Source organism: Haliaeetus leucocephalus, unplaced genomic scaffold (genome assembly GCF_000737465.1).
Source record: "Haliaeetus leucocephalus isolate CR32 unplaced genomic scaffold, Haliaeetus_leucocephalus-4.0 Scaffold0, whole genome shotgun sequence".
In the NCBI taxonomy this organism is placed as follows: domain Eukaryota; kingdom Metazoa; phylum Chordata; class Aves; order Accipitriformes; family Accipitridae; genus Haliaeetus; species Haliaeetus leucocephalus.
The window spans coordinates 3,858,766-3,871,778 of record NW_010972436.1 but is presented as its reverse complement, the minus strand read 5'-3'; the positions used below and the strand labels follow the sequence as shown (position 1 = coordinate 3,871,778).

Below are 13,013 nucleotides of genomic sequence, written 5' to 3'. Positions count from 1 at the left end.
CTTACACTTGAGGTATAAGAAGTAGACCCTCAAAAGCATTTCCTAGGGACTAGGTACACATATAGCTTTGATGACATGGATATGACCACTCCATGATTCAGTTAAATACCCCAGGGATTTTCTAATGGTATGACCGGGATTTGTGAGACTAAATATAGACACCTAAGCTGTCTCTCCTGTAGTCAAAGGATAATGAATCAATAGAGGTGATGGAGATCACAGCAAAAATTATCACATCCTAAAGGATATATCTAAAATAAGTCAGATGGATAGTGCCCCAAATGTGCATTTGTCTATCTTTAGCTATAAAAAGAGCGTGGGGCTACTAGCTCAGCTGTATGTATTTGCGAAACAGGTGTTCAAATGTAAGACATACCTGACCTTTAATGTCTGTGGGTGTTTTAGCTCTCTAGATGCACTCAGACTCTGCTCCACTGTCTTTGCTGGGGTGACCTGCTGCCAGGGGTAGCCCCCAACCCTTTAAAGGACCTTGGGCCAAGGGGACACCAGGAAATAAAAAAAAACAGTCAGTTGGGTATACGTAACCATAAGCTATTCAGATGTGAAATGGTGAGGAAAGGAGCTTAATCATCCAAATAACTGACTTATTATTGGTTGATAGCTCATTCTCTCAAATTAAAGGTCATGGACATAACTACCCCAAGCCTCTTGCCTTTTTCCTCCTGCTGAAAGCCATTACTGTTTCTTCTCCCACGGTCTTACCCCATGTGCTTGGCTGTCATCTGTAAAGATACTTTCATGCCCTTTCATTTATTTGTCTTTTGTTTCAGGCTACTTCTGTTTGGTCTTAAATACCTTCAAGAGGAGCTCATGACTGAAAATGGACAATAATACTGGTCTGCACAGCAGTCACTGAAGGGCAGTGAAATAGCATGGATGGCATTCATCTTGCCTAACCTGGATGTCTGACTTCACGGTACAGATGTGTAGACTGAAGTAGTCCTTGGAAAGGAATGTGCACACTGCATTTAATTCACCTGACCTGTTTCAGCCACCAGCATTAGAGCGAGGTGGATGGTCTCTCTGACTCAGACACAGCTGCCTGCACTGGCAGCACTGCCATTTAATCAGACAGATCCCAGTGAGGAAAATAGCAGTGGCAGCATGGTATCAGGGAGAATATCATATTTTGGAAACATTACAGTACTGTCCTTCAGAGAGGAATTCCTTTTGGAAATGTCCATCTTTTGAGGGATTTTGAAAAATGTACTTTCTGGCCAATTCAGACTCAAATTTCTTAGGTTTTAGGTAGACCCTTTTAAGGGCACGTGGTAAGGAAAACTTGGGGAAGAACTTCAAGTTTGATTTGAATTACCTTGAATTAGTAGTTTCTTCTACAACAGCCAGGTTTCTAAACATAATTGCTTTATATTCCCAGAGAAATATCAAAACCTAAGCTGTTCAAATGCTCTATTTATTTGGGAGGCCTTGTGTAAGAAGCACGGGAGCAGGAGTTCATTAGAGGGTGCCATGTCCATACAGCGTAGCACAGAATCCACCAAAAAGGCAACTGTTAGCATTTGCAATTGTTGATCTGACATTTAAGAAGGCGGCACTACTTGACATTTTTCCATGTCTGTGTTTTTACCTTTCAGTCTCTCAGGTGCACAGGAGACAGTGCAATTGATAGAAATTTATGGTCACCCATGTCCCACCCCACATTTTTAGGCCATCTTCACTCTGTAATTACAAACCTCCTCCATTTCTTGAGGAAAAACAAAGGGAAAAATGATAAAAAGCCTCAGTAAAACATGCAAGAATTGAATTAGTGTCAGAACTCCGTCAAGCACAACTCCATACTGTGAAAGACTAACAGCCTTGCAGGGATCGCTACAGCTCCGTTCTGAGGGTAAAATAAGTACACCTTTCTTGAGCAGCAGTTCTGGAGGCATGTCATGAATTTTAGCAAATCTGGAGTGGATTCACTCGTTTTGCACATACAGCCAGCGTGTGCTTTGCTATGACAACCTCATATAAAAACCCCAGTGGCTGCAAATGTACACTGTGGCCAAACAGGAAAATTGCAGTCGATGACAGCAAGACTGGGGATGCTGATGTTTTGCTGATTTTGAAAACAGCTGTGCTGGGAGTGCTCACTTCTCACTGCCACAATGGCAGAGCTTCAGGGTCCAGAGTTGGTGCAGGTGGACAATGATCAGGCAGAATGACAGGTTAGATCAGACTTTTGACAGAGACATTTAAATCTGCAGTTTGGCCTGCGTGATGGATATTCGGCTTCCATCCTTGCTGTGGCTGAGAGTGCAGGTCTTCCTCGCCTGAGCAGAAAAGATGCAGCCTGAAAACCTGATGCCTTCAGCTTCAGGACAATGCATTTTGCAGTACAAAGTCCTTTCTGGAATTAAATGTCTGGAGGAAATGGTACTCTGACTCCTAAATAAGAGGCTGCATGTAGGGACCACACTGCCGAAATACCATCCACAGGATCTGATAAAGCCTGGGTTATTTTGACACAAAATACCTTGGGACTGGGCTACATGAAAGCTATCACCCCTCCTGTTGTGATGTTGCAACAGTTTTGAGAAACCTGAGCCTACTAATAGATACTGCTTTAGAAGAGCAAGCAACTGAAATGTAGACAGAATAATTCCTGAGGAAAGTAAGATGAGGAAATCTGTCCCAAAATAAATATTTATTCTTAGACTCTTAAATCTCTTTTTTCCCCCTCCTGATGGCAGCTGTTAATCTGATGGTGCCTTCCCATGGAGAAAGCAACCATAATAACGTTGTTGAGAAAGCTCAGATCTTTTTCAGAGATGGTGACTGACTGACTTCTTTGCAGCCCAAATTCAGTTGTTCTGCATAAACCACAAATACTCTTCACAGAAGTGTCATTTATGAATGCTGTGAATGTCCTTTAATCATCCATACTTCATATTCTGGGCATGGCACGCCACATCAGATCAGTGAATCTGACACCACCAGGATTACATGGTGCTTTGTTTCCTCCATTACTCTGAGAGTTTTGAGAATATAAACAAGAATATAAAGACCTTGGGAAAAATGATGGGAATTACTGCTCTGTTTCATGCCATTTAGACCCTGACAGATCTGTCTTAAAATGAATGCAGATATTATTCCAGCCTGCAAATTTGTGAGAATTGTTTGAATATGGCTGGTTCTGAATTCACAACGTCCTTTAGTCTGCATTAATCTCATTGAACCTCGTAGGAGTGGGAAGATTTGATCTTTCCTAGGATGGAAGAAGAGATTCTGATTTACATCTGAATTACTTCAGTGTTACGCCAGTGCAATCCAGTGATTTCAGTGGGGGTAAAACTGGTGCAGCACAGTCCTGGCAGTGCCCCTGAGCTTACTGCTGGCAGAAACTTCATTTGCAAATGATTCACCAGCATCAAACTCATCCTCTTGAAGGCAAACACATGCTCCTGAACTGAAGTCACAGTCATTCCCTGCCTCCAAGGAAGGTCACACTGCCCTTTGCTCACAGGCATAGGACGCTGTTAGTGATCCCATGCTGGCTGCTCCTGGGTGCCAGAGCTGGAGAGCAGGAGATCCTGTTCCTGTGCATCCTGCACAGTACTGCTCCATTTTCCTTGTCCCTGCAGCTTAGCAGGGCTGGACAGGACTGGTGAGGGGAAGTCTAGACAGCAAATGCTGCTAGGAAGCAAAAAATTGTACCAAGAAGTGCAATTCTGCTGATACTAGAGAAATGCAATGGCAGCAGGAGCACTGTCCTCTCCATGTGTCAGTTCTCTTTTGTGGATGAAGGCATAGGCAGATAGAGCAGGAATTTCTTTTCCCCATCACCTCCTGAGGTGACACCCCTGTAGACACATGCACATCAGGGACTGTGCTTGCTTGCACCTCTCAGGCTCAGCCATCACAGCTATGAACCTCAGAAATGTGATATGGTACTTTGTAGTCGAATTCAGAAATGCCTCTTCCCTGGGACAGTTTCTCTCTAAACCTGAGCATTAGAGCCAAGCCTTCCTGTTCTCCCTCTCTTTCTATTGGTTTCCCAATTAGCAGTGGCATCCTTTTTGGTGTTTTTAAAAAAGAAAAAGTTAAATGGATCTTAGAAGGATGTTAGTGACTTCACTGGTTCCTGTTCCAAAAGATAGTTTGTGATTCTCCTGTCCTGGTATAGCATTTCCTATGTCAGGAAAGAACTTGTGCCACTCGAAACTCACTCCTCTGCTTTACTAGTGAATGCTAATGACAAGACAGGCAGCTGTCACAGGGGAAATGGGAGGGATGGGAGATGTGAGCTTGTCTTCATGTACCTGCTCAGGCAAAGGAAAACTAATGGGATTTGCATATTTATTTGTAGATGCCAAAAATTATTCTGGGGCACCTGCAAAGTCCAAAGCACAGCCTCAGTCCTTTGCTTGTAGATGATGAATTAAAGGGTTTGGTTCACTTTCCCACAACCGGCACTTTTGTTCCCTGTTTTACTTTGAAGCTGAACAAAAATTGCCAGAATTTCGTCACTGAACATGGTGTGATGAGACACAAAACTGGTAGAAAACCTTTGACTTCAAAAGAGCTTGGCATGAGTGTAACTGGAGACTGACTTTGGCCCTCTTTGACTTACACAAAAGCAAGTAACACATTTTATTCTCCCCAGGTCAACCTTGCTGACCCAGTTTGTCCTAGTGAAGTCAATGCACAAATATAATCTGCAAATGTACAAAATTTGCACAATTTGTAAATTCACAAATATACTATGGGCCCGGTCTCACCAAGCGTCATTCCTATACCCAAAGCAGCAGAAGGGCAATGTTTTAAACAGCCAGTTGGACCCTTTGTTAGATGAAGAGCTTGTAGGCAAGATGATGACAGCTTTCACAAGAACACTGACCCTCTTCTAGCATAGAAGATGATACACTAGAAGATTTGGGACACATGACCGCTAGGCATTGGCTAGTAATTCTCTATTAAAAGTTTGGTCTTTGATTACTTTTGCATCTAGACATTAGTCTAGAATAGCTTTGAGTCATCTCTTCAGGGCTAAATGGGCTGCAGAGGCCCCTGTAAGTAATGTAGTGGAAGCAGGATGGAGGAACAGATGTACTAAGATGAAAGACTTTGGAGATGCTTTGAGAGTGACAGGAAAGCTCTGGAAATAGTTACATCAATAAAGAATCAAATTATTTAACAAGAACACAGCCTCCTGAAGCTCTACCCTGAGCACAATACATGAAACAACTCAGAGGATCAAAGCGCCCTTCGTCTTTGTGGAGTTCCACCTTTGCTGCTTCCAAGGGGGCTGCACCATGAGGACTGCTGGGACTATTGAGGCAAACACAAGTCACGTGGAACAGCAGTGCCATTTATCTTCACTGTTATCAACTATGAGCCTCTCATTTGAGAAAAACATGTTTTAAAAACCCCCAGGCTCTGCCAGGCTACATCAGAAGGAACTGAAAGCAACAAGAGATGACAAAGTAACATTTATATGGTAAAAAGTCCTAACATTGATACTGTTCCTGAAATGCTGTGAATCTCCTTTGTTTTCTTCGCTCTCATTCCCTCCCTATTCCTTTAAGAATAGGGGAAGTCACCAGTATTGTAACCTCATAAATCACAGTAACTACCCTTTATACACTCCTCATCTGCCCCCACAGCTCAATGTTTTATTTCTACTGTTTTAGTGTGATAGGGAGGAAAACCTAATACACTTGGGCAGTCATGGTTTTCACTTGAATTTGTCAATGGTGAGATTATTTATAGTGTTCTAGTGTCCATGAGGATACTAGATTTTTTAATATTACTACTACCATGGCCTTGTTTTGAAGAGTGTAATGCTAGTGTACACCAGCTTTTGTGCTCTTCTTCTCACTTTCTCTTTGTCTCACTAATAATGCTGAGTAGGAAGCAGCTTAGTGGTTTCTCCTGAAGGCTTGCCTTCTACCAGGAGATGGGTTTCAGGCAGTACAATTAAACCAAGTGCCCTTTTTCACCCCACCTCATGCCTGCAGTGATAGAAACTTTAGCAATATGCATGGGAAAGGGAGGGGACTATGTGCTCTTGTCAGAGACAGAGAGTGCATGCTGCACCATCAGCTAGAATGGTAAACCAGCTAAGGATCTTTAAAGTATATCTACATCTACACAAGGAGGCAAAAACAGGCTTCAGCCTATCACACCCAATGTTCAAGAGCTGAGCAAGTTACAGATACTGCTAGTGGAAAGGAGACTTTGCCAGGCTCAGCCCAGCCCACGCCCAACCTGTCCTTGCTGTGAAAATGAAATCATGGTGTTTGTAATAAAACATGTATTGTTTTGGGTTCTCCGTTACCAGCTCTGCTGCTGTACCCATGTACAGATTATTTATACAATAAGGCATAAATAAGCTGTGTGGCAGAGAGCTGGGACTTGACAGTGAGATTGGAGCATGCCTGAATGGATGCTGGGTCCTTACTCTCTGATACCATAGCCAAGCATGAGACCCCACGCAGGGCTCCCAGGAGCTACCAGGGGAGCACTGGCCCTTGCTATGGACTCTAAAACTGCAATTGAAATAAAAATTTTCACACCATATAACACAGAAACAAGGGTGAAACTACCACATGAAAGGTGAAGAGGCTACAGAAAAGCCTGGAGAAAGAAGAGAACAGGTATCTCCACTAGAACAGGAAAGTGATAAAAATACAGTAAGATCTCTTAAAGCTTTTCTGAAAGAGGTTCTAATTACTGAGCCATCACTGATTTGTAACCAAACTTAGTCCCATCTACAAACATATTTATATTGGTGCCCATGGAGCTGATCAATTATTCAGTTTCTCATTAGCAGAGCTATCCCTTCAGTCATTAGCTGTGTCTTCCTTTACCCCTGTCAGTACTGAATATTGAAATTACTAGCCTTGTGGAATACAAAAAATGAAAAATACAGATCTGATGTGCAAGACTGTATTAACAGATTAGGCAGCAAGAGTTTCATTTCTATTTCCAGGGTTTTTAATGGAGAACATATTGTGCTGTTCACAGATCACCATTCTTCTGTGGGACAGTCTCATTTAAGAAGGTGATAGAAGATACCCCTTCCTATAAAATGTGTTCCAGTAATAGTGTAATTGATGCAGTTGCTACTTCAGATACAACATGCAAAAAATTAGCTCACGTAACATTTTTCAGTACATGTAAATAAGTGTTCATACACATGTCCTATTTATTTTTGTTCAATGTCCCTGAAACTTCTTCATTGCTTCTTCGTTTCTTGTATGGCCACCTGGGCTCACATCTTTCTCTTCAATCATTTCAGATCCAGATAAATCAGAGAGAGAGAAAGAGAGAGAGAGAGAATTATATAACCAGAAAGCAGGAAAAAATGAGATAAAAAAGCAAATCAAGATGTATCAAAAAAGCAGCTTGACTTACCATTTTACATGAGCAGAACGATCACCAAAGAGTTTAACTCTGTGCAGCAAACTATATGTGAGTAACATGCAGTACGGCCTCTCCTCATGTAAATGATGCTTTGGATTGTCTCAGATCTTTTGTGTCTGGATCACAGGAAGAATGTGGGTGTCTTGGTGTTAGGGATGAATTTCCTTTCTTGCTCCTCCTGTCTTTTCTCTTTGTTATTTAACAGAACCTTCTTTCTTCTCTCAAAATTATATGGATTTGTTGATATCTTCATAAATAAGTATTCACCGTAAGTATTTTCCCATGGCATTGCATATTTAAAATCTATTGTGAAACTTTAGGCAGGGAAAAAAAAGCTGGAGCTATTGGGGTGGAAACACATTTATTATTTTGCAGAGTAATTACCACCAACTTCATCTCTGTATATGGACACTACATAAGGGGTATCTGTGACTGTTTGAAATTCCTTCTACACACTTCACTATTTCTGTATATATCAGAGGTAGGAGGCACACACACATGAGCCTGTCAAGCTCGGAAGATGCATAGGTGGAAAGTGGATAAATGCAGCAAACTACAGGAAGTCAGAAGTAGTCATCTTAAGATGGACTTAATAAAACAGAGGGTGCGGTACAGACAGAAAAAAACAAGCTATAAAGCCTTCATTTGCTCTGTTAATCGGCATTAAAATTAAAATATTATGGGAATCTACCTGGTGGGATCAGTAAATTTTTAACGTAAATCCTTTAAGTCTTCATATACTCATATTGAGACTATATGTAATTTCATCACATGTTAAAAACTTGCCCCTGGCTGTTCATTTTCTTTTCCCAGTCATGTATTTACAAGTTTATTACGTTACTAAAATAACAGAATACACTTCCTAGTATTGTTGGGAGACTGAACATATTAACAGGTCACCTCACCTGTTTTTTTTCTGATATTTTTTTAAGGAAGGGAAATCTAGAACATGAGGCAGGATTAAGCAGTGAGTGTACTCTCATCCCATATTTGACTGCAGAATGAAAATGGGAGACCCCAGGTCTTCTGGCCCCAAGTTTTGCACCTCGCCTCTAGACAGCAGTTCACTGCTGACTCAAAGACATGTGAATCTGGTTTGGAAGAAGAAAGTGAAAAACAAAGGCTTTGTTCATCAAAACATGTGCTTAGCTAACTAGCTGCAGCCAGGTTTGCTAACACAGCTGTATTCGGTAACATCAGTGGAAGGACACCGCTTGGGCAATTTCTGTGACTGTAGTCAGCACTAAGGTGCCTCTTCATATTCAGGCCAGAGACCTGAAAGCTGACTGCATGCATGAACCTCCGCACTGCTCTGGGGCTCCGCAGCCTCCAAAGGTAACCACTTATGTAATTTCTATACTGTCTGTTGCCATAGCAATGGAAGGTGGGGGGGTTTTCATTGGGTGATGCTCAGTGTGCCGGTACCTGTCCTGTGGGTATGTGGCTCTACCAAAGCCTCTGAGAGCTTTGTCATTGACTTCACTGGGGTCAAGATTTCAGTCCAAATAAAGCTCCAGCCCAAAGGCACTAGATACAGTTTTTTAATGAAATCTTAAAGCGTAAGAGTACTCGCCATGGCCTCAACTTTTAGTTTAAAGCACTTCAGAAAATTTACTTCTGCTGTCAGGAGGTACTGCTTTTAACCCTGGGGCAATGATCTTACTTCAATTTAGGTGTCTGATATCATCTGTCAGCTTTTTGTCTTCAAATATCAAGTGTATTTTCGTTGCATCTCTTGCACAGGCTACGTACATATGATGCTATGCAATAAGGAGAAACAAAACATGTGATTTTTTAATTATTTTTCTGCTCTTCTATTTTTTAATCTCCAGATGGTCCCTGGGACTGGTGATGTTTTCTTTAGTCTATATATTTCCTGCTTTAATTAGCTTACTTAACCAGTAAGCTTTAATTAGCTTACTTAACCAGCACACATTTGAGACACACGTGATCAGATAATATCAGGTGCTAATGTTTAATTGCTCTCACAAAATTAGAAGCAGATAAATGGTTGAACTGTAATTGAATGATCTTATTAGAAGACAAGCTGATCAGTGTTGTGACATAACTTGAGAGATTCCCAGGCTTGCATTAATTTCACATCAGCTGGGGCTGCTGTAACGACAGCGAGCACAATGCAATTGCTCTGTTAGAGAGCAAGATCAGAGCTGTGTGACTGAGATCTGCCACACTTATTTAGCACGTGAGGGGCTGGCACAATTTGTGTCACTAAGAGCAGTGAAGCAAGCTATGGTTTGATTTACCACCTCCTAAGAAAAAAAATGCAGCAAACAGATCTTTTGGGGCAGTATTTTGAAAAAAGTTGTCTCTCTCTCCATCCCTGCCCCTCCCTACCATGTGTGCTTGTGGGAAAGGACACGCGGCCACCAAGGGCACCTGTCTTTGCTGGGAAAAGTCAGGTAGTGCCGAGAGAGGTGGGGATCTGACACATGTTTGTATGGATGGGCTGGCTGGAGCAAGTCTGAGGCTGCTTCTTGTACCAGATTCAAAGATTTCTATTGCTCTGTGAAAGATCTGAGTAAGGTTGAGTGAAGTCCTCAGAATCTGCACCTTCCATGTGTGTTTTACCAGATGGCTAACGTTAACTGGTGAATGGGAATGTCTGGTTTTGGCATGGCCGTAGTAATTTTACTTGGGTGTTAAGATGGAGAGGAGTCATGCAGTACTTACAGGATCCCTTTTTACAAGGCCAGGGTTAGGCACAACAGCAATGAGGTGGGCAATTGTAAACATGGAGTTCAGCACGTAAGAAAAAAACAAATTCTTATGCAGTGTTATCCTTTGACAGCTGAGGCTCCTGAAAAATATGTAGCACACATCGTAAATTAGTATTTTTCTTCTGATGTCACTTTAACGAGCTCTTTCTGGCAACAGTCTCTCAAGAATGCCTTTTGGCAAGGCATAATCGGAAAATACATGCCTTACATTGCAGTCATAACCTCTAACAAATTTTTGGTTTTGTTTTTACACCTGTTTAGCACCACATGCTTTTTAGACCACGCTGTAAAGAGCCATCCGGCTACATTCTCAGCCCTTGATGCCTTTCTTTATTTCATGGCAATCGAGATATTAAGTGGTGAAGCAGAACCCTGAGAATTATTAGATGCGCATGATACAAGTAATGAACATCAGGAATACTGCTTTATAAGTAACTGTTCCCTGGAGACTCAGGGAATTTCTCAAATATTCAGATGAAAATTATTTGTTACTGTAGGAATTAGTGGTGAGACAGGATGGGAAATTTGGGCAGGAATCTCCTTAAATTACAGGGAGATTTGTGTTGTTATCCTGAATGTTTCTAACTCCAGCTGAGATCCCAAACCAGAAGAGGTTGTTTTCCTGCTTAGAAGGAGCAACAATCTTTTCCGAATGACTGATTTGGGGGAGGGTAGGATTTCTGCTAGTGTGCGTAGCAGAATTTCACAAGAGAAGTTTGCAGAATTCTTGTGAAACCAAATCATGACTGCAGTTTCAGACCTGAACCGTCTCCCCTTTCTAATTCATGCCCAAATCCTCATGCCACCTCCTCCGCTACCCCTGATGCAGGGAACAACATCCCTGCAGTGCTCCATGTCCCGGAGCACAGCCCGGGGCTGGCAGGAGGTGATTGCAGAAAGGCAATCATGGAGTTGTTAGATAATGCTGTGATGTCTGTATTCAGTGATCACTGAGAGCAAGCAGGCAAAACTGGTAGATAAAAAACAGCTAAGAAGAGCAAGTATTGCTGTCTCGCTGAGGTAAGCTTCCCCCCTTGGAACTAGGAGTCTTCTGCAGTCTGGAAAGGAGCACAGGCTGTGACTTTCTGATGCTTTGCGTGTGGATGTCAATGCAGAATGCACTTTCTTTAAAAACAGAGATCTAATCTAACCAAGTGAGCTCTTTTCTGCTAATTTTGCTTGTTTGTTTATGTATTTATTTTCCCTTTTTAGCTCCTTGGTCACCTGCCACTTATTCTTAGTTCTCCATATACCTATTTTCTGAGTCATTGGATGGAATTCTTCCTTTAGCTTGAGGTCATCTTTCTGGTTATGGTCATCATCATCCTGCAATGCTCATCACTTTTGTTGACCTCCTTATTTACCAAGATACCTTCTTTGGTTCAGGATGTCCATGAGATGTAGGTCCTGGGGGCTAGGAATGAGAATATCTCCTTACACTTGCCCTGATTTTATATTCTTCCTTTAGTATCAGATATTGGCAACTGATGAGCACCAGATATGGAGCCAGGTGCGGTTTCAGTTTGCTGCACTTGGCCACAGAAATGTAGACTCTTGTCTCTCCAGCTGCCTGTCTACATGGGTACCGGTACAGAGACAGTCCTTTGTGAAAATCTCTGCCAGGTACACATGCCTCCACTCCCATTTCTGTCCTTCCTCACTGCTCCGCTTGACTTTTGCCACTCTTACTCCTTTATTAGTTTGGACTGTCCTTCACTGCATGTTGCCTTCACCTGCTGTCCAAGCTCCTTTCCCTGCCTGCTGTCCTCTCTTAGTTTTACTCCTGCGTTGCTCTCCTCCTTTCCTCTCAACACTCCCCACCTTTTTCCTTGACTTCAGCTTTCACGTTAAAGGCCCACCTAGATCATTAAGCATATATTTCCATACCCTCACTTTTTTAATTTGACCTTCAGTGTTTGCCTTCAAAATGGCGTCAGCACCTGCCTGACTCATCCCACACCGAGAGGAAAACATTTTAGCAAAACCAAAACCCTTACTTGATTCATCCTCTCTTCTGGTTTTGACAAACATCTGTAATCTTCTCCTTCTCTGACCTCTCTTAGCTCTCTTTCTGGCCCTCTTCCTGATTTCCTAATCATTCCTTCATGGTGTTTTTGAAGGCTCCTTGTCACCCCCCACCCATCTTTCTATATGCTCCCTACTTCACTTCATTAATCAGTATGCAAGAAGGCATCACTAATCCAGTTACCTGTGTTGAAAAATTGTGAGTTTTTTGTGTCACTATGCCTCTATCAATTGTGTCTCAGAGTTTCAGAGTCTCCTGTGTTTCTCGTGGTTCCCCTATGTTTCACATTTATTCTATGTCTCCTACATTTCCTTTGGCAGAGATAGGTTCTCCTATCTACTCACGGAGTCACCCTTACTTTTGCGTTCCTATCCCCACTTCTATATGGCATCTAGGATATTTTGACTTCCAAGGAGTTTTTAGAATTATTTTCTTCATGAATCTGTCATTTCTTCTCATTCATGAATACTGAGAATACTGCCTTTCACTGCCAGCCATTTTCCATCTCCTACCCACTTGTTTAATTTTCAAATTATTTTCATGCTTTCTACCATGCTCTCCCTTACCCCTGGGGAAGACTCCCAACAAACTTCCACAAATTATCTTTCCACCCATTATCCTTCTTCAACTCCCCCTTTAAAAGCCTTGGCAACAAGTAGACTGCAGGTGCATTCACAACACACCATCTATTATTCTGGCAAATCTAGACTTATTGTACTTCCCATCTGTCTTTATACAAATGTCTTTGTTTTAATAATTCAACTGGAAGTGATCTGGAGCTAGGAGTCCCTTTTCTCTTTTGTATTTTATCGTATAAGATAATGGGGTCTCAGTTTGCAATTATAAAAGTATCACAT

General features: G+C 41.9%; 1 protein-coding gene across 1 annotated transcript in view; it reads right to left on the bottom strand.

Moving 5' to 3' along the window:
- The window catches only part of CALCR (calcitonin receptor), a 119,776-nt gene that overhangs the window by 28,405 nt on the left and 78,358 nt on the right, over window positions 1-13,013 (bottom strand). Inside the window, exon 6 of the mRNA XM_010562536.1 lies at window positions 10,084-10,210. Coding sequence (XP_010560838.1) covers window positions 10,084-10,210 — 127 coding nt within the window. The remainder of the gene's footprint in view (window positions 1-10,083; window positions 10,211-13,013) is intronic.